The sequence below is a fragment of the Triturus cristatus genome, chromosome 3_1 (assembly GCF_964204655.1).
Source record: "Triturus cristatus chromosome 3_1, aTriCri1.1, whole genome shotgun sequence".
In the NCBI taxonomy this organism is placed as follows: Eukaryota; Metazoa; Chordata; class Amphibia; order Caudata; family Salamandridae; genus Triturus; species Triturus cristatus.
This window is the reverse complement of record NC_140583.1, coordinates 1,062,239,686-1,062,261,869: the sequence shown is the minus strand read 5'-3', so window position 1 is coordinate 1,062,261,869 and position 22,184 is coordinate 1,062,239,686. Positions and strand designations below refer to the sequence as shown.

General features: G+C 44.7%; 1 protein-coding gene across 6 annotated transcripts in view; it reads left to right on the top strand.

The window, feature by feature from the left end:
- Positions 1–22,184, top strand: part of BCL9L (BCL9 like) — a 174,573-nt gene that overhangs the window by 114,009 nt on the left and 38,380 nt on the right. For all 6 annotated transcript variants that reach the window (XM_085645877.1, XM_085645878.1, XM_085645875.1 and 3 more), the window contains exon 2: positions 14,553–14,900. In XM_085645877.1, the coding sequence (XP_085502003.1) occupies positions 14,600–14,900 (301 nt within the window). In that variant the 5' untranslated portion in view covers positions 14,553–14,599. The remainder of the gene's footprint in view (positions 1–14,552; positions 14,901–22,184) is intronic.

Sequence of the window (22,184 nt, the reverse complement as noted above, 5' to 3'; positions counted from 1 at the left end):
TGGCCTGGAGGCATCATGCTAAACCTGTGTTGAGATGTGTTGTAGCACTGGAGACGTTAGTGTGTGTTTTTAAAAATCTTTATTATTTTTCAAATTAACAATTTACTGCTCTTGTAGCAACACAATCGATATGACTGAAGAATGAAAATAGATCTCATCTCACTCAACAGTCACATCTTGTCCTACATAGTCAACACTTCACAGTCTTAGTATCCCTTCATTGGCGATAACTCTAGTGTAAAAATGACATTAATATACATTCCACCCATCATCACATTACCCATCTCTGTCCGCATCGACAAAATCCAGATTATTGAGGTTGAACCCAGACTAGTCAGATTTCGAGGGGCAACTGACGTCTTCTAATGCATTTATGGTGACCAGTCGTCCCTTGGTCTTACTAGTGAGTTAGTCATTAAGGCCCATGCGGCCGGCTGGTTTTTCTGACGCCTTCCTTTATTCTGATTGCTGTCGCCCTCATTTCCTCAGCTAGGGCCCAATCCAGGGTGTCTCTTCCCCAGGGTCCCGGGGAGGAGCCAACGAAGAGAAGTGCGTCATTTTGGCAGCAACAATCCCAATTCTGCGATTTATGAATCGTCACCCTTTGGTCTAGTTATAATACCTACTAAACAATATTAAAGTGTAAAACTTTGCTGTTAGTGCCTCCTGCTGATTGTATGCTTGTACCAATACCCCCTTTATTTTGACCATTGGTAGCCGAGGGTTACAGTGTTGTCGCTATGCTGAATTACAGCATAGAGCCTGCACTTTTGTCTTCGTACTGTACAGCAGCGGCCGGCGCATGTAAGCGCGTGGGGTGGGGTGGGAGGGGGTGAGTCGACAGACGACGGAATAGATCAAATGAAATAAATAAATAAAACCTAATCCGTCGTCTGTCGACCCCACTCCGCTTACCTGCACCGGCCGCGACTAGTGCTATAATAGAGCAACAGCAGAATAGTCGTCTGTCTATTTTGTAATAAAACAGGGGTGATGCAGTCCTCTCTTTGTGCTGTAATATGCAGAGGATATGCAATTGCCTGTTTTGTCTGTTACCCAGAAGAAGGTGTGACACTGTTTCTCTGTGTTGTCAAACAGTTGATCTTGTGAAGTTTTCTCCTTGTAATGCAGTATGCATTATAGGATTTTCTCTAAATAGAGATTTCTCTAAATCAATGTTACGCATTTGCATTTCTGCACCGTAATAAATAGAAAGTATGGCTTATGTGCTGTAATGCACTAGAAGTGATGCAGTTGTCTTGTGTCGTGATAAAGTAGATGTTATGCAATAGTTGTGATTTAGCGTGTCTTTGTGTTCTACAACAGTGGTACCTGGGGGTCCTCGAAGCCTACTCAGGAGGTCTATAACTGCTTAGAAAATTAAATAATATTACCAGATTAATAAAGGGTATATAATTGAAGAAGTAAAATGTAAACTTGAAAGTTTTAAAACATTCTGCAAATGTGTAGAAATTTGAAATTCAAGGCTAGAAATTGAGTTAGTATCCTCAGACTGATTCGTGGGAGCTGTACAAATGCATCAAACAGAATATAGAAAGTATGGATGATGAGTGGCGTCAATTGCATTTAGAAAAACTCCAACCTTCCCAATAACAAAAAACTTTAGATTTTTTTTATATTTGTTCAGGAATTAAATAAAATATTTAATCATTTGTGCCTTTGTTTGATAAATGCTTGCTTCTGTATTTTTGTATGTATTGTTTTGTGGCTCAGGTCTTCAAAAATGCTTAGGCTGGGGTCCCCGGCTTCTATTAACGACTTAGTGGGGGTCTCCGGAATCCAATACTGATTCAGTGCGTTCCACCGGTTCCAGGAATGATTAAGTCCACAGAAAACAAAAGGTTAAGAACCACTGCTCTACAATATTGGACTTTATGCTTTTGCTCTGTTCTAATACAGTTGAAGTTGTGCAGTTGCCATACTGTACTGTACTATTGTGGGCATTGTGCACTTGCTCCTCTAAGCTATAATGCAATCAACATTGTGGAATTGCCTCTCTGAGCTGTAATGCAGGTAATTTTGTGTATTTGTCTTTCTGTACTGTAATAAGTATACGTTATGATTTTGCCTTTGGGCTGTAATGCAATACACGTTGTGCATCTCTGTGTGTACTGGTGCAGCTGATATGCAGTAGTCTCCCTGCTCTAAGACAGTAGACGTTGTGTAGTTACCGCTCTGTGATGTAATACCTCAGCCGTGATGCAGTTGCTTCTCTTTGCCATTATAAGGTAGACATTTATACATTTGCCTCAGCTCGAAGAAAGTATACGTTATTCAACTGCTCGTCTGTGCTCTCATCAGTAGAAGTTATGAAATTGCTTCTCTGTGCTGTGATAAGATATGAAGTTGCCTTGGCCTGTTCTGTAATAAATTAAAGTTATGAAGTTATCTCTGTGCTGTAATAAGTGGAAGTTATGAAGTTGCCTCTGTGATGTAATAAAGTAATGCATCATCATCACCACCATCATTTAGCTTTATTTCGGTTAAAAACCATAAAATAATTGCTACAGGTATCAAACAGCACATATTGCAACCCAAGTCATTTTAATACATTGAAAACTTGATCCAAGTGGCAGCAGCGAGCATTGTTCGGTCATAAGACCACAAAAGTGCCTTGTGCGATTTCGCTCCTGCGCTGCAGATAAATAGAATTAAGATAGAGCGTAAGACCCCCAACTAGCTAAAATGATATAAAATACAATCCATTCCATACTTCAAACATTTTAAAGGAACAACTAATGCAATCATATTCCCAACAGTAGACCGAAGGTATAAGCTTAGATTATTATTCACATGCTGGACAACCCTCAGACTGGTTCAGCCTGAGCAGCAGCGCCTCTGAGAGGCGGAGACTTCTGACAGGATCCACTACGCGGCCTAAAGGCCAACTCATACCTAAATATATTCGTCATAGGGGTACTGTACAACAATGACATGAGGTTAATTTAAAAACAGATGAAGTGGATAGTAGTCAGTCTCCTCCTCTGTTCAGCAGCTTCCTCCTCATGCCCCACGTATGGCCCAAAAACTTGACAACTGCACAGACTATCACTTGTCTAAGTATGCGTAAAGCGTCAGCATGATCACGCGTCCCCGGCTGCTTGCATAAAGGTGTAAGGCACTTTGCTCAACGACGAGAATAGGCAGTGCAGGCAAATAGAATATGCTCTGGGGATTCTGATGTGGTAGTGCAAAAAGGGCAGAACCCAGATATTGCCGTGGGGTTGCACCATGAACTAGTGAGTGCATTCAGGGGAAGCGTGCCGAATACGTAATGCAGGTGCCTGTATGCTGTAGTAAGTAGAAGTTATGAAGTTGCCTCTGTTCTGTAGTAAGTAGTAGTTCTGTTTCTTCGTGGTGTAACGCAGTATTTGTGATGCAGTTGCCTCTGTGCTAAAATGCAATAAACATTATGCAGTTGCATCATATACATTTTGAAGTTGTCTTTCATTGCTGTAATACTGTAGACTTTGTGCAATTGCCTTTCTGGACTGTAATACAGTAGTTGAAATACAATTGCCTCTCTGTAGTTTCACCCAGTCGACGTTACGTGGTAGTCCTTCTATGTCATAATACAATAGACATGGTCAATTTGCTTCACTGTACTGTTGTATATTCAGTGTGATGCACTTGCCTCTGCTGCAGTATGTACATGTTACGCAGTTGCATCTTAGCACTCATAATTCAGTAAACTGTAATCCGTTCTTTGAGATATAATAAGGATAAATTATTAAGTTGCCTCTCTGTGCTGTAATATCGTAAGCATCATGTAGTTGCATATCTGCGCTGTAATACAACAAACCATGTGTTTTTCCTCTCTGTGCCGTAATACTGCTGCATTGATTTAGTTGTCGCTAAGAGCAATAACAAACTAGACGTTATATGGATGTCCCTCTGTGCTGTAATAGGTAGATATTATGCTGTAGCCTATCTGTGCTCTTAATACAGTAGACATTAATGAGCTGTCCTTGACATAAGGAGAATTTACGAGGTTGCCTCTCCGTGCTGTAATACTGTACACATTGTGCAGTTGTTTTGTTGTGTAGTTCCTATAAACCTATTTAGGATCTGTACGTTTAGACAACATACACTATACGATTGGTGGCAGACTGATTCTAGACACCCCTACCGGGTATGTTAGCCTGTATGCCAGCTAGCTCACAGTGCCACTAGAAACCCCTCTTACCAAGGAGAGAATAGTTCTTCACAACTATCGAACATGACAACCCTGATCCCTCAGAATTGTGGAAACAATGTATTACTTTTCGCTCAGTCACTCGTGTTCACTTCGTCTCAGAGAGATACACACAATAAACGGTGGGGACGTTTTTCAATAAGCCTTTATTGAACCACCGTCAATCTAGTGTAAAATAGGTGTGCTGAAACAACCACTAGACAGTAACAGATAGATATAAATGAATATAAGCACTAACAGAGTAAAAGGATGGTAGATTTCTACCATTGTGCTAAAACAACGAATACAGGCAAGTATATAAAATACATGACCGTAAAATGCATACTCTTACAATGCAACCCTAACTAGATGTACCTAAGTGTACCTAGCATGTATGTGGTTGTAAAAGCCAAGAATCCCTCAAGGATAAAGTCAACCCCATTACCTAAAGTAAGAGACTGTGGGACCCCGTATTGGTCTTGAGATGGACACCCCGCAAGGGATGTTAGACCACTGTGAGCTGGAGTGTCTGCGTGCAGGAGCCTCAGCGTCTCGTGTCAGTGTGTCGGCATGGAAGTCCTTTTTTCCTCTGACTACCTCAGCAAGATATGATGTTTTTATACCAAAAGTGGTACCCTCGGGGGTTCTACCTTGCTGTGTCATGTCGGACTTAGGATGACCGAAGGAATGACCCTTGTACATAATTATTATGCAGGAGATGGTAGTCCTGCTGAGTTTCCAAGAATCCTCATGCATAATGGATGAGGCTAGTTTTTAGGGAAAACCCTACGTCCTGTATGCAGTACCATAGCTAGGTAAAAGGTCAGTCCCAAGAACCGTTATGTAGTGTAATGGTAGGGAAGAATATAGGTGAAAGGTGAAGTTGCTACCTGAGCCTATATTGGGGTACCTATATGAAACATAACAGTCTCTATGGGCTGTAATACTGTAGACACTGTCCGGTTTAATCTCTGTGTTGTAATACCACTGACGTGCAGATGCCTCTTTGTGTTGTAATATGTAGACATTCTGCAGTTTCCGCTGTATTGTAATACACTAGACGTGTGGAGGCCCATCTCTGTACAAGTGTAAAGCTATGACGTTGCCTCCCTGTACTTTAATACCATAGCCATTCTTTTGTTGCTTCTCTGTGCTGTAGTGCAGTAGACATTTATACAGATGTTCCTACCATGACAAAGTAGACACTATGCAATTGCTTATTTGCGCTGTAATAAGTACCAGTTATGAAGTTGCATCTGTGTTGTAGTGCAGTAATTGTAACACTCTTGCATGTCTGTGCTGTACTACAGTTGACATTATGCAGCTGTCCCTCTGTGCTGCAACAAATCGAAGTTATGAAGTTGCCTCTGTGCTGTAATACAGTAGACATTGTGCAGCTGCCTCTCTCTGCCGCAGGATAGTTGACGTGTTCTACTTACTTGGCTGGGCTGTAATATATTTGGCGTGACGAAATTACCACTGCTACCTTTATTCTTGACTAATTAGAAGTTATGAAGTTGTTTCTCTCTATGATGTAATATAATAAACGTTGTGCAGTTGTCACTCTGTGCTGTATGTAATACAGTAGACGGTGTGCAGGGTGTGTATACTTGAAATTGAATTCAGAATACCGAGGGTACTAAATATAGATGATAAAATATCGGAAAAATATATTGACAGGTAAGTCTAGATTTCCGATACCTAATTCCACATACATGCACCCATGCAGAATATATCGCTTCAAGGTGCGTAGATGAGGAGGGAATAGTAAGTCTATACTTCCCAATATACACTCACGCCTTCTGATATTCTGTCCTCGATATTGTTGAACCACAATGTTCTTCATATCAATTTTTAGTAGTAGAATTGTTATGCAGTTCCATCATTGTGATGTTATAAAGGTAAATTATGAATTTGCCTGAGTGCTGTAATACAGCAGTAGTGATGCTTCTCTGCGCTGTAATGAAGTAGGCCTTACGCAAATGTAATGGCTGTGTTGTAATAAGTAGAAGTTATGAAGTTGCCTCTCTGTGCTGTAATACAGAAGTCATTGTAGAGTTGCCTCTCGCTGCTGTAATGCATTATTTATTGTGTAGTTGCCTTTCCATGCATTAACTCCTTAAGTGCGGGTGTAAGCCACTTGTCTACACCCACACTACCTCCCCAGTGCATCAGTCGGCCATTGGCCGACACTGGGGAAGCATATAAAGACCCCTGTAGTGCAGAGCGCCAGAGGGATTCTTTTATTCAATTTTAAACTCTGCCTGCTCGGGAAGAGCTTCCTGAGTAGCCCGAGTCGTTTTTTTTCCCCTTTTAGTGTAATGACGATCAGCGCCCAGGGCACGCTGATGTCATTACCCTAAAGGGAAAGTAAAACGAGTCGCTGGGCTCGCTCTACTTTCACTGCATCAGTGCACAGGGGGAATATCCCAGCCCCACGAGGAATGACTGGGGTAGGAGAGGTATTGCTGGAAAGGGGAGAATCTCCCTTTACAAGGATATTTCTGCCCAATGGATACCTGCTTGGGGAATCACCATAGGAGAGCGATCTCCAAGCATGCATCCACACACTAGAAACCAGGGATTTTAGGGAGCTGCCCCTTTGGCAAGTGCTTGTCCCTCCACCCCCATAATAGATCAGTTTTTCAGGCCCCCCTTGGGAGTGGATGGGGGAATTACCCCCCGATCTAGCACCACACTGGGGGTAGAAAGCCCACTAGACCCGAGGGCTTAGTCTTAAAAAAACATTAGGCGTGCAAGTTGCCCGTCACGGGCATGACCATGCCCCCACCCACCAAAAACTATGTTGCCAGTTCTTTCTGCCTCCACCCCCTCCCCCCCTCCCCCAGTGGGGCAGCTTGGGATGATTACTCCCAACCACTACTAGACACCAAAAACATAAAATATAGGGGTTGGGGCTGCCTATAATGGACATGTCCATGCCCCCCCCCCACCCCCTACAAAATATATGCTAGCAGTCTTGCTGCCCCCTGTGGGAAGATGGGGTGATTACCCACAGTCTGCCCCTAGTGGAGAAAAAAGCTCACTAGATGCCTGGAACATACCCCCAAAAAATATGCTGCCAGTCTCCCCCCCCCCCCAACCCCTCACCCCCGGGGGTGGATGGGAATGATTACCACCAATCTGCCAGATGGTGGTGGGGGGGGGGGGGGGGGTCGGGTAGAAAGCCCACTAAACACCAGGAACTGCATTTGTGCATTATTTTTTGGGATTTGGGATGGCTCCCCTAGGCATGGGGTGACAAATGCAAAAAGAACAGTTGATGGACAGAATGCAGAACAATGTCATACATTCACCCCAGTACAGAGATCTGGGCCTAAATCCTCGTTTTTTTGCTCACCATGCCATTCCAGTTTGAACCCAGCCATATGCAAATCAGTCTTGACACTGTGCCTCATGGGAACAGTCCAGCCCGAACTGCCAAGCCAGGTCCTCCCTGGACTGGAACCAAGCATCCTAGGACCAGTTTCGGGGTTTCACCCCGCTTCAGCCAGGATAGCTTGATTCCAGTGGCATGGAGAGCAAGGGACTCACGTCTGAGCATACCCGTCCCACTTGGGGTGACAAATACAAAAACAACAGTTGATGGACAGAATGCAGAACAATGTCATACATTCACCCCATTACAGGGATCTGGGCCTAAATCCATCGTTTTTTTTGCTCACCATGCCATTCCAGTTTGAACCCAGTCATATGCAAATCAGTCTTGACCCTGTGCCTCATGGGAACAGTCCAACCCGAACTGCCAAGCCAGGTCCTCCCTGGACTGGAACCAAGCACCCTAGGACCGGTTTCGGGGTTTCACCCCTCTTCATCCAGGATAGCTTGATTTCAGTGGCATGGAGAGCACGGGACTCACGTCTGAGCATACTCGTCCCACTCGGGTACGGGCCCATGTTCTCCCTCACCCCACGGCCCAATAGACTTTCTGCCCCCATGTGGGGGAGGTTGATAGGAGTATTCACCCCCAATCTGCATTGTGGGTAAGAAAACCTTATAGGAAGCATGGAAGGCACACCACACAGGAATTCCCAGGTTGTCTATTTTTCAAAAATGTCTGTGGTTCATAGGTTTGCATGGATGGCACCACAGCATGGTCACAAATACTGCAGCTACCCAAGTTGCTGAGCTCTCAATGTAGTGCTTAAGGGCCATTTGTGTTATGTCCCATCCACACAAGTGGGGTACCGTTATTATTGGGAGACAAGTTGGAACTCGGGCTGGTAGGAAATACGGTAGAAAATATGTGGCTACCTGCAAATTGCGGAACTTTCTGTCACAGAAATGTGAGGAAAATGGGTGGCTTTTTCTAAAGTTTGAGGTTTGCAAGGGCTTCTGGGTAAACTTATCTACTGAGAACCAGTAAGTCAAGCACCTGTATATTCCCCTAATTGTCTACTTTTAAAAAGTACACAGGTTTGCTAGGTTTCCCTATGTGCCAGCTGAGGTATGGCCCAAAATTCACAGCAAAAAAAAGGGTCAGTTTTGAGTGGAAAAATGTGATGTAACCATATTGCATTTTGGGCAGTTTCTTGTTGCTCGAACTAGGCCACACAAGTGAGGTACCATTTGTATTTTGAAACTTGGGTGAATGGTGGGTGGAAGGAAGTTTGTTGCTTCCTGTAGGTTCCAGAACTTTCCATCACAGAAATGTGAGGAAAATGTATTTTTTTAGTTATAGTTTGAGGTTTACAAGAGATCGTGGGTAAAAAAAAATCTGGTGAGAGCTACACAAGTCATGCTACCATGGAGTCCCCCATGTATCTAGTTTTTAAAAATGTGTAAGCTTGCTTGGTTTCTCTAGGTGCCGGCTGGGCTAAGGCCCAAAATCCACAGCTACCCACAGAATTTGATGTATCCATGTTGCCTTTTGAGCCCTTTACTCCTGCAGGCACTAGGCCTACCCTCACAACTGAGGTATCATTTTTATCGGAAGAAATACTGTTGCGTAGAATAGTAATTCATTTGTTATTACCAATTGGATTTCACTGCATTTGTGCCTTCCACATGTAAGCCAGTTTGTAAGAAAGAAGGCATTTTGAAAAATGCCCTCTAAGTCATATGCTAGTAACGGTACCCACGCGTTTGGAGACGTGCAAATAACCGCTGCTCCTAAACTTCACATCTTGTGCCCATTTCAGAAATACATAGGTTTCCTTGATACCCATTTTTCACTCTATGTATTTCACCATATGAATTGGTCTATACTTGGTACAGAATGAATCAGTCAATCAAAATACATTTGTACAGTGAACAGCTGCTTCATCAGAAGCGTTCCGGCGCTCAAGGCTAAGCAAGACTGATCACCAAATGCAGTGCAGGTGGCTAACCTTTATCAAAAGGCCTACTTATAATATAAAGCAATCTGTTGGTAATTGTCGGAACTCAAGGCAATACCCTACATGTGCAACCCGTACCACACACACATATGTATGCCTGTGGAGGCGTGCACACAGATGACCACGCTATATGGAAACACAATGTTGTAGTACCAGGAGCGAAACAGGTGGGTTATCTTAGACTTTATTGGTAGTCAGTAGCACGGCCTACCTGCTCCACAGTCCCCCAGCAACTCCAACCGTTGCCCCCCCAACCTACTATCCCTCCATTGTATGATGCAGCTCAGTTATTGGCTTTGGGAGCCTTGGGTTTTTGGAGAGCCTATTAACCCTAAATATATCCGCAATCAGAAGGGTCTAGCTGACGTAATGGTATATTGCTTTTGTAAATTGGCTATTGTGACAAAAAGGTGCAGATGAAAAATAAATGGCCGATTTCCCTACTTTTTTTCAATATTTCTTCATTTCAACTGTTAGTTTTTGGGGAAACCCTTGGGGGATCTACACATATGACCACCTTGCTGCATTTTGGAATTTTGCCTACTGTTCAAAAATCTGTAGCTTTTCTGGATCATCCATGGTTTCCACCTCACATTGGGAGTAGGTTGAGAGCATCTAAAATAGGAAAAACGAGCTACCTTTTTGAAAAATGCCAAAACTGTGGTAAACACGTTTTTTCATCGGCTCTGCATATTCCTGAAAGGTGGGAGGATGGTGCTTTTAGCACAATAAACCATGTGTTGTTACCATTTTTAGGCGGAAAAAACCAGGCATTTCTATCAAGAGCACTTTTTAACTATTTTTCGCCCCCCAAAAAATCAAAATGTAGCTATACCTTGCCTATTTCATCTCGTTCCCTCAAGGGGAACCGTCAAACCTTGGGTACTTTTCTGCCTCCACCCCCTCCCCCCCTCCCCCAGTGGGGCAGCTTGGGATGATTACTCCCAACCACTACTAGACACCAAAAACATAAAATATAGGGGTTGGGGCTGCCTATAATGGACATGTCCATGCCCCCCCCCCACCCCCTACAAAATATATGCTAGCAGTCTTGCTGCCCCCTGTGGGAAGATGGGGTGATTACCCACAGTCTGCCCCTAGTGGAGAAAAAAGCTCACTAGATGCCTGGAACATACCCCCAAAATATATGCTGCCAGTCTCCCCCCCCCCCCCCCCACCCCCAGGGGTGGATGGGAATGATTACCACCAATCTGCCAGATGGTGGGGGGGGGGGTCGGGTAGAAAGCCCACTAAACACCAGGAACTGCATTTGTGCATTATTTTTTGGGATTTGGGATGGCTCCCCTAGGCATGGGGTGACAAATGCAAAAAGAACAGTTGATGGACAGAATGCAGAACAATGTCATACATTCACCCCAGTACAGAGATCTGGGCCTAAATCCTCGTTTTTTTGCTCACCATGCCATTCCAGTTTGAACCCAGCCATATGCAAATCAGTCTTGACACTGTGCCTCATGGGAACAGTCCAGCCCGAACTGCCAAGCCAGGTCCTCCCTGGACTGGAACCAAGCATCCTAGGACCAGTTTCGGGGTTTCACCCCGCTTCAGCCAGGATAGCTTGATTCCAGTGGCATGGAGAGCAAGGGACTCACGTCTGAGCATACCCGTCCCACTTGGGGTGACAAATACAAAAACAACAGTTGATGGACAGAATGCAGAACAATGTCATACATTCACCCCATTACAGGGATCTGGGCCTAAATCCATCGGTTTTTTTGCTCACCATGCCATTCCAGTTTGAACCCAGTCATATGCAAATCAGTCTTGACCCTGTGCCTCATGGGAACAGTCCAACCCGAACTGCCAAGCCAGGTCCTCCCTGGACTGGAACCAAGCACCCTAGGACCGGTTTCGGGGTTTCACCCCTCTTCATCCAGGATAGCTTGATTTCAGTGGCATGGAGAGCACGGGACTCACGTCTGAGCATACTCGTCCCACTCGGGTACGGGCCCATGTTCTCCCTCACCCCACGGCCCAATAGACTTTCTGCCCCCATGTGGGGGAGGTTGATAGGAGTATTCACCCCCAATCTGCATTGTGGGTAAGAAAACCTTATAGGAAGCATGGAAGGCACACCACACAGGAATTCCCAGGTTGTCTATTTTTCAAAAATGTCTGTGGTTCATAGGTTTGCATGGATGGCACCACAGCATGGTCACAAATACTGCAGCTACCCAAGTTGCTGAGCTCTCAATGTAGTGCTTAAGGGCCATTTGTGTTATGTCCCATCCACACAAGTGGGGTACCGTTATTATTGGGAGACAAGTTGGAACTCGGGCTGGTAGGAAATACGGTAGAAAATATGTGGCTACCTGCAAATTGCGGAACTTTCTGTCACAGAAATGTGAGGAAAATGGGTGGCTTTTTCTAAAGTTTGAGGTTTGCAAGGGCTTCTGGGTAAACTTATCTACTGAGAACCAGTAAGTCAAGCACCTGTATATTCCCCTAATTGTCTACTTTTAAAAAGTACACAGGTTTGCTAGGTTTCCCTATGTGCCAGCTGAGGTATGGCCCAAAATTCACAGCAAAAAAAAGGGTCAGTTTTGAGTGGAAAAATGTGATGTAACCATATTGCATTTTGGGCAGTTTCTTGTTGCTCGAACTAGGCCACACAAGTGAGGTACCATTTGTATTTTGAAACTTGGGTGAATGGTGGGTGGAAGGAAGTTTGTTGCTTCCTGTAGGTTCCAGAACTTTCCATCACAGAAATGTGAGGAAAATGTATTTTTTTAGTTATAGTTTGAGGTTTACAAGAGATCGTGGGTAAAAAAAAATCTGGTGAGAGCTACACAAGTCATGCTACCATGGAGTCCCCCATGTATCTAGTTTTTAAAAATGTGTAAGCTTGCTTGGTTTCTCTAGGTGCCGGCTGGGCTAAGGCCCAAAATCCACAGCTACCCACAGAATTTGATGTATCCATGTTGCCTTTTGAGCCCTTTACTCCTGCAGGCACTAGGCCTACCCTCACAACTGAGGTATCATTTTTATCGGAAGAAATACTGTTGCGTAGAATAGTAATTCATTTGTTATTACCAATTGGATTTCACTGCATTTGTGCCTTCCACATGTAAGCCAGTTTGTAAGAAAGAAGGCATTTTGAAAAATGCCCTCTAAGTCATATGCTAGTAACGGTACCCACGCGTTTGGAGACGTGCAAATAACCGCTGCTCCTAAACTTCACATCTTGTGCCCATTTCAGAAATACATAGGTTTCCTTGATACCCATTTTTCACTCTATGTATTTCACCATATGAATTGGTCTATACTTGGTACAGAATGAATCAGTCAATCAAAATACATTTGTACAGTGAACAGCTGCTTCATCAGAAGCGTTCCGGCGCTCAAGGCTAAGCAAGACTGATCACCAAATGCAGTGCAGGTGGCTAACCTTTATCAAAAGGCCTACTTATAATATAAAGCAATCTGTTGGTAATTGTCGGAACTCAAGGCAATACCCTACATGTGCAACCCGTACCACACACACATATGTATGCCTGTGGAGGCGTGCACACAGATGACCACGCTATATGGAAACACAATGTTGTAGTACCAGGAGCGAAACAGGTGGGTTATCTTAGACTTTATTGGTAGTCAGTAGCACGGCCTACCTGCTCCACAGTCCCCCAGCAACTCCAACCGTTGCCCCCCCCAACCTACTATCCCTCCATTGTATGATGCAGCTCAGTTATTGGCTTTGGGAGCCTTGGGTTTTTGGAGAGCCTATTAACCCTAAATATATCCGCAATCAGAAGGGTCTAGCTGACGTAATGGTATATTGCTTTTGTAAATTGGCTATTGTGACAAAAAGGTGCAGATGAAAAATAAATGGCCGATTCCCCTACTTTTTTTCAATATTTCTTCATTTCAACTGTTAGTTTTTGGGGAAACCCTTGGGGGATCTACACATATGACCACCTTGCTGCATTTTGGAATTTTGCCTACTGTTCAAAAATCTGTAGCTTTTCTGGATCATCCATGGTTTCCACCTCACATTGGGAGTAGGTTGAGAGCATCTAAAATAGGAAAAACGAGCTACCTTTTTGAAAAATGCCAAAACTGTGGTAAACACGTTTTTTCATCGGCTCTGCATATTCCTGAAAGCTGGGAGGATGGTGCTTTTAGCACAATAAACCATGTGTTGTTACCATTTTTAGGCGGAAAAAACCAGGCATTTCTATCAAGAGCACTTTTTAACTATTTTTCGCCCCCCAAAAAATCAAAATGTAGCTATACCTTGCCTATTTCATCTCGTTCCCTCAAGGGGAACCGTCAAACCTTGGGTACTTTTAGAATCCACAGGATGTTGGAAAAAAATAACACAAATTTGGTTGGCATGGATACCTTATGTGGGGGGGGGAAAGAGTTATGGAGGCGTAAGGGCTCAACACTGGGGCTGGGTAGCAGTGAAGGGTTTAATGTAGCACACATGTATTAACCCCTTCACTCCCTGCACTTAAACAATAAACGCTGTGTAGTTGCCCCTCTGTGCTGTAATACAGTAGATCATATGTGTTGGCTTTCTGTGCTGTAATGCAGTAGTAGTGATGCAGTTGCCTCTCAACGCCATAATAAAGTAATACCTATGCAGATGTCCCGCTGCTTTGTAATAATAATAAGTTGTCTGTCTTTGCTGTGGTATAGTAGACGCTGTGTAATCAATCGCCTCACTTTGCTGTAATACAGGACTGGTGTAGTTGCCTCCATGTGCAATAATGTCGCAGACATGCAGTTGCCTCGTTGCTCTAAGACTGTAGGTGTTGTGAAGTTGCCTCTCTGCGATGGAATACAGTAGTGTTAGTGCAGTTGCACCTGTTCTGCTCCAACCCCCTTCTTCTGTCATGCTACACGCGTTGTGGTCTGGTTAAGGGCAGTGTCGGGGAGCAAGAAATGTGAAACATGGGTGGAGTGTTTGCACTTCATTGAGTCGGAAATCCCTCCAGTCTAATTGTGTGTTGTGTCCTTTCCTATCTCCCCAGGTGCTCCAAGCGAAGGCCAGCAGCTTCGGGCAGCTTCAGCCAATCAAATGCACCCCGACAATAAACTGACCAATCATGGGAAGACGGCAAACACGACTGCCCCAGCCCAGCTGCAGAATGTGAACCAAGGCCCCACGTGCAACCTGGGACCCAAGGGCGTGGGGGTGGGAAACCATGGCGCCAAAGCCAACCAGATTTCTCCCGGCAACTCGGGACTGAAGGCCAGCCAGGCCGGGGTGACGGCCTTCGGCCCCCTGAAGGGGAAAGGGAAGCGCGAGAGGAGCGTGTCGGTGGATTCGGGAGAGCAGCGGGAAGTGGGGAACCCCTTGGTGGACCCGGAAACGAAAGGTAAGGTCACACGGCACTAAGCGGCACTCTTTGCAGTGACAGCTAGTTTCACCCTCTGAAACAGCCACACCGTTGCCACACCTCTCATGTGCTAATGTGAATGATAGATTTACTCTCCTGCCCTCTCATGGGAAATTAGTGTAGAATCTAATACAGTTCCATCAGTAGAAGTCCCACCAGGGGCGCAGCAACCAGTTCTGCATCTGGTGCAGTGGCACCGGTGCTCAGAGGAGGCAGAGGGGCGAGTCTGCCCTGCACCAGCTGAAGTTATTTTACAAGCTTCCTGATGAGATTTTTTTAAACACAGAACAGGCTTGGCCTTAATGTGTGCCTTATTGGGAGAGTGGAAGGGAGGCCGATACTGGAGTGGAGAGTAAGGGAGAAATAAAGGAGACAATGGATGAAAGAAAAGAAGAGGGTAAAAGAACAGAGAGGAGGAGAGGAAAAGGCGTCAGAATAGAAGTAGGAAATAAGAATGAGCAACATGGACAGAAATAAGGATGTTGGGAGAGAAAGGAGGAACGAGATAAAGATGAGTGGAAGGCAGGTGATGGGGCTAGGAAGAGGATAGGAAGAAGAGCGTGAACGGGTTAAAGGAGATTAGAAGAGCCAGGGGTAGAGAAAGGAAGGCGAGAAAGAGACAGGTGGAATACAGAACTTGAAGACCAGTAATCAGGGTAAGATGAGGCCACCACTGCACCTTATTTATACCAATCTGGGGGCCCTTGACACCTTTGCTGTGACACTGCAACCACGCATTTCGCTCAAGCAGACTTTCTTCATGAAAAAAGAACTACATTCTACAGTGGCATCGGTTTTGAGGGGTACTCCTGTTCCAACTAGAGCCATCTGATGACAGCACTTACGAAAAGCGGCTTAATGTTTGCAGTGTAGATCCATAGACTCTCAGAGGCCAGAGTCCTTTTCTCTGTTCCCTCCTTCACTTCCGTAAGTTGGATAGGAGCATTCTGAAGATTTGTGAGAAGTCATATGCACACATTATTCACTGCAGCAGGAGTTCTACTGCTCCTCGAGGGCCACAGCTCGCGATAGATATCTTCTGAAAAAGTAGGTCTGTCAAGTCCCAGTCCACCTGAGAGCTGACCTCACAGGCGTGCAGCTGCCTTGCAACCAGGGGTGTGAATGCTTCTGCTACCATCACTTCATGTACAGTGTATTTTTATTAGTAGCTCTGGCTTTTGCCAAAACATTTTGATTTTATTAACATTATATGCATAACTTACTTGTAGGAGCATTGGGCCGGCCTGCTTCATCTGTTGTTGTGCCATTCACATTTTCTGCCCCCATGCCCCCCAGCATACAGCATGGGGCAGAGGGTCAGCCCACTTCAACCATTGGCTAACTTCACTGTGATTGACGGCATTCCACCATTTCTCAAGGAGCACATCCACACACAAAGCAGTAGTTCCCTTAGTGCCATGGACTACTATGCCAGCGTGTGCTTTTTTTAAACAAAAAACATATTTTTTTATTAGCCAGTCTTTTTTATAGATTTAGGAGTGCCTAGCAGCGCCGCAACAATAACATTTTCCAAAAACAATGGCAGAAAAAAACAAGCATCAACAAAGGCAAAAGTCTGGTAGCCAATCCTCGACCTAAGCAATTTGCCAATGCTTGTTTACAATGTTCTAAAATTGCAACTGTAAAAGTAATGATGTGTGCGCTTGTATGGTTTTACATAGTCTTTGAAAAGATTTGTACTAGGAATAGGTCTGCTTCCCCACCAACGTCACCTTTGTAGTTGCATATTAATTACCCCGCAAAGCAAGCAGTGTATTTAAACAAAAAAATATATATATATATTTCATGAATGTACATATGGGATTCATACACCGTTCCCTTGACTGCAAAGCAGCAGAGTGCTGTAGCTGGGAAGAGTACCGAGGAGGGGGCGAGGGAGGAGATTCAGCGAATACCATAGAGATTACCCGATATGGTCCCTCTCCTGGAAGGTTACTCAAGATGAGGTGTTACTTCTAGTTGAAAAAAGTTGACCAGAATAACTATCTCTCCTGCTGTTTCCCGCAGAGGCTTTTGTAACCATTACTCAGAACTGGAGCCTACAGTTGATGCCCATATCGCCCAATATGAAACAAGAATTTGAGTCACTGTTGACAATACTTTTGTAAAGTATAAATATTTTTTAGTAAAAAAAGATTTATTAAGATGGCTGCAGCATTCTCAGATTCCCTCAAACACAGAAAATAGCATGTTGACAGCTGCACTGCAGGGGTCCTTCACAACACCCCTCACACACATTTACAAGTACATTTACACTCGTAAATCAAGTAACCTCACACAGCAGCAGTACATCATAGATCACACGCATACACAGAGCAGCTAAGCCACACAAGATCAAATCAATTACTATGGAACATTACATATACAAACATTTCTTTACACCAATAATAATCACATTATTTCTGACCATATCATTTCTGTGGCATCCATGGTCCTGGACAAGTCAGCGAGGGATTCGCCCCATTGTTGCAAGCTCTTTCCGCCGCCCTGGACACAAATAACAATACAGCATTAAGGTAATGGCATTAATGTTTCTTGACTGTTAACTACCTTAACGCTGTATTGTTTTTCTCTCTTTGGCCGACTGTTATGACCCACACAAATCCTCACATGTATCTCGAGCAAACTTCTTTGCGTTACGTGTAAAGCGCTCTGATACCTTCGAGTCTAGCTGGCGCTACAAAATACTCTACAATAAAATAAATACTTCAAGCTTTGCTAATGCACACATGTACATGTTCTGCCAGCACAGCAGTAAAGTACACATCCATGACAAACAGAATGCATACAACAGGAGCAACATCTTTGCATGTTTCTTTACATTCAAAACAGGTACATGTGCTGCAGCCACCCCGAGCACACCCAGAACACCCAGTGGAGCTGGTAGCAGCAGAAATATTTGCACACACTCACACACGTGCATTCTACCCACTCCTAGTCGTAATATGCTCATGCTGTACAGCGAGCAGCTGTAAACAAACAGTACGGCTAGCAGTAAAACGCAGCGCTGCTTTCAGCGGCACACACATGCAGTATTGCATGAAGCAAATCACAAGTACAGTATAGCTAGGCACCACACGTACACACTAGCCTGCAGAAACAAATACTGTATGGATAGCAGCAGCACACAGAGTATTGATAGCAGTATGCGCACACTGTATGACTAACAACAGTAGGCAACCGCATAGGTACACTACAGTTAGCAACAGGACACACCGTCTTGCTAGCTGCAACACACATGTACAATACAGCTAGCAGCATCACACATACAACAATGTTAGCAACACATAGGTACAGTACTGCTAGCAGAAACATGTAAGTATATTATGGCTAATAGCAACACAAGCACAGTATTGCCACCCGTACACATTACAGCTAGCAGCAGCATACAAACACAGTATGGCTAACAGTAACACACGCACGCACACACAAAAACATAAATAAACACAATAAAAGGCTAGCAACACCAGATACAGTACAACAGCAGCACCACACACAGTACGGTTAACAGCAGCACTCCTACAATATGACTAGTAGCAGCACTCGCAACTCAGATAGCAGCACACAGATGGTATCACAGGCCGAAGAAGCAGCACACAGAGTACAGGTAGGAACTGCACACACACAGCATCATGCCCAGTGTGCTACAGCCTGGTACAGCAAGATCTTGTGACTGACTCAAGAGGGACATCTAGTAACCGATAGCAATGGACATCAAGCATTGGCAAAGCCAATAGGTCTGACATTAATGTGCCTTTGCATACAATCACAGCTATACACAAATGTGCACACAATCTTGCATGCCATCATGCAAGCATTGTCCTACAATATGTTGTCACAGTCCAAGGACGTAAGGAAGATGACATGGGAGCAACAAAAAGTCATGGGTAGTCTAATTACTTCCCATTTCTGGTGGATATTGTAGGTTAGACATACACATAGCAAGAGTCATAGATGAATGACTGATTTCTAATGAATACTTTCCCCTGCAGATTCCCCAGCTTATGAATTTCCTTCAAGATGGAACTGCAAAGTTTTCCCCAGCAGTGCCTCTCCAGGATTGCCAGGTGGCACCTTGCAGCCCCAACCAAGAATTCACCCGCCTTGGATGTGATGGCATTGGAATATCTAAGGCTCTACCTAGCGCTGATGCTGGCACCGATTTTCCAAACCAGAGCTCTTTTCAGGGCTTCAGTGATAAAACTCATTGAGATTTGGGGGCAGATTGGATCTAGTGGATGCCATCATAACCGACAGCAGATACACCAATACCATCTTCCATAGCCCTGCGCCCTCAAACCTTTTCGATTCCCCCAGCACTCTGCTGCACTAGCTTCCAGCGGGGATGGTCTTCAATTTCTCCACCAATTGGGAGATGATCATAATGGATTAATGGGCCACCCATATAAGTTACAAGGACTTTACTCTACTCTTTCTATCCTCTCCTCCCTGCTGCCCTCCTTCCACCATGACATGCTATCCTGGCACATGCCTTGAGGCATAAGTCCTTGCCATGCTGACCAAGAGGCCTTGGAGTTGGTACCTATGGAAGAAAAGGGGACAGGATTTTACTCCCTAAGATATGAGACCCATCCTGGACCATTGCCTTTGCACGTGTTCATACAGTAAGGCAAGTTTAGGATGCCACCCCTGAACTGGCTCTTGCTGAACATCAATGTGGGAAATTGGTAGGTGTCCCTGGACCTCTACGATGCCTACTTTCATCTACCGATCCTACTCCGTCACAGAGGTTGCCCGAGGTTTACTGCAGGATCGCAGCACTACCATTTAATGGTCCTGACATAAGACCGATGACTGCTCCCTGAGAATTCACCAAAGTGGTGGCCATTATGGCAGCTTCACTTTGTAAGTCACAAGTGTATGTATTCCCTTACTTGGACAACTGGCTGGTGAAGGCAGGGACTCCTGTACTAGTCATGGAACATCTCCAGCTCACCATGACCTGGGCTACACGATCAACACCCAGAAGTCCTTTCTTTCCTCCACATAGAGGCACATGTTCATAGGAACATTGCTAGACACTAAAGGCATTGCCTCCTCTTCAGAGTATTGCAGATATTTGGGAATTGATACAGTAGTTTGTAGCTCTGACACCAAACCCATTTCGGAAATTTTGAGCATTTCAGGGCTCATGAATCCTGTTGGTGCTTCACACTAGATAGTGGATGCGAACACTTCACTGGTGTTTATGTCAGTAGTAGCTCTAGCATCAGGGAACTCCTTCCGCCCAGGCACAAATCTTCAACTCTGTCATCCAAGATTTCCATGAATGAATGCGCCTCTCCAATCTGTTCCTGGGTTGTCCCTTCAGTCCTCTCCTGTTGGAAGCAACCATAGTGATGGATCGGCTAGTCTTCGTTAGGCTGGTGTGCCTATGAGGACTGCATCAAGGTTCTAGGCCATTGGTCATTGTTATTGTAGCGCCTACCTAAAAATGTACTGGGACTGCAGGCCATGAATGACTTTCTCCCTTTCATCTTAGGGAGTGCCGTTAAAGTTCTCTTAGAGAAAAACACCACCCTCGTCCTTTACGTCAACAAGTCGGGCGGGGAGTTTGGGTCATGGACCCTGTACTGTGTTGGGAGGCAATTCACCTGTGGTGTATGACCTATCAACAGGGCATTTTTGCTTTAGCTGGACATTTCGTTAGACGATGCTCTGAGTCACCTCGCCTTGGAGAACCATCCGTGGGAACTTCATCCCAAAGTGATGGAAGTTATACTTTCCATTAGGGTACCTTGCATGGATCTCTTTGCCACTGTCCAGAACTGGATGTTTCCTCAGTTTTGCGCAATCCCTTTGAATGGCTTTCCGCAGGTTTGAGTGGTCACGGCTTTCCCCATTCCCACTTCTGTCCAGCATCCTGCTGAAGGTGCAGGAGGATCGAGCACTGTTGATCCTGATCGCACTGAACTGCGTGAAGAGGATTCAGTATGTCAATCTGTTGGAACCCAGCACCCTGTGCCCTCTTTCTCTCCTGTATAGGGTGGACCTGCTTGTGTTGCCTGAGATGTGTAAGCTAGAGCTCTGCTAACTACTTAAGGTTATGGATGTTATCTTGGCGACAAGAAACTGAATCACAAAATCCATTTATGTAGCTCGCTAGGCCAAGTTTGTTCAGTGTTGCAAATCGGAAGGTGTAAATGCATTGCAGCCACAACCTTCTGATGTTCCATGCTTCGCACTGGTTCTTACTTAGCAGTTCTTAGCATTGACTACTGTAAAGGGTTATTTGGCTCCCCTGTCTTCCGTTATGTATCTCACTGACCAGTCTCCTTTCTTTACGTTGCCACAAATGGCGCATTTTATGGAACTTGTATTTGTTCTTTCCAACTCTGTTTTTTGTTCCTCAATGGGACTTGAATCTTTTGTTAATGTTCCTCAAGGAATCCCCATTTGAGTGGATGCACATTTGATTGGTTCATCTCCTTAGTCTGATAACTGTATTAATAGAATATGACTTCGGCCCTTAGATTCGGTGAGCTTCACGCACTTGGCCAACATTCCCATTAGTCCATCCAAATGGATTGGTTCTTTGCAACTGTCCATCTTTCCTCCTGAATTGTTATCTGCCTTTCACAGGGACTAGTCCATAAGTCTTCCATCATTATTTCCTCCTCCTCCCCCACCAAAGAGCAGTAGCAACTGCATTGACAGGACCCAAGGCATGCAGTGTCTCACAATATCGACCACACAGGAACAGACAGAATAAATGATCAGCTCTTCGTGGTCTTTGCAAAACCGAGAAGTGCAAAGTGATGACCAAGTGCATGATTTCAGTTGGGTTACCCTCTGCATTATGGTCTGCCATGACTTGGCCAAGAAAGTCCCTCTGAGTAGCATTTGCTCCCACTCTACCAGTGACATAGCTCCTTCCATGGCTATTAGCAGAAGCCTTCCAGTTGTTGACATGTGTTGGGAGACCACATGGTCATATTTGCATATTTGTTCTAAATATTACTGCCTCACAACTTGAGGCACGCATTGACCTATAATTTGCAAGAACGTGGTGCATAATCTCTGTAGATAGTTGGCACTATTCAATCCCACCTCTCAAAGGCTATTAGTTTAGGGCCCGTTCATAAGGTGGAGAATCTGCCAAAAAAGTATCCATCAGAAGACAAGGGTACTTCCGTTTGCCAACAATTCTTCTGGTGTAGACTACAACTTCCCTCAGATTCCTCTCTGCCCACCCTTCTCCTGTGTGAGATAGTGCTGTTA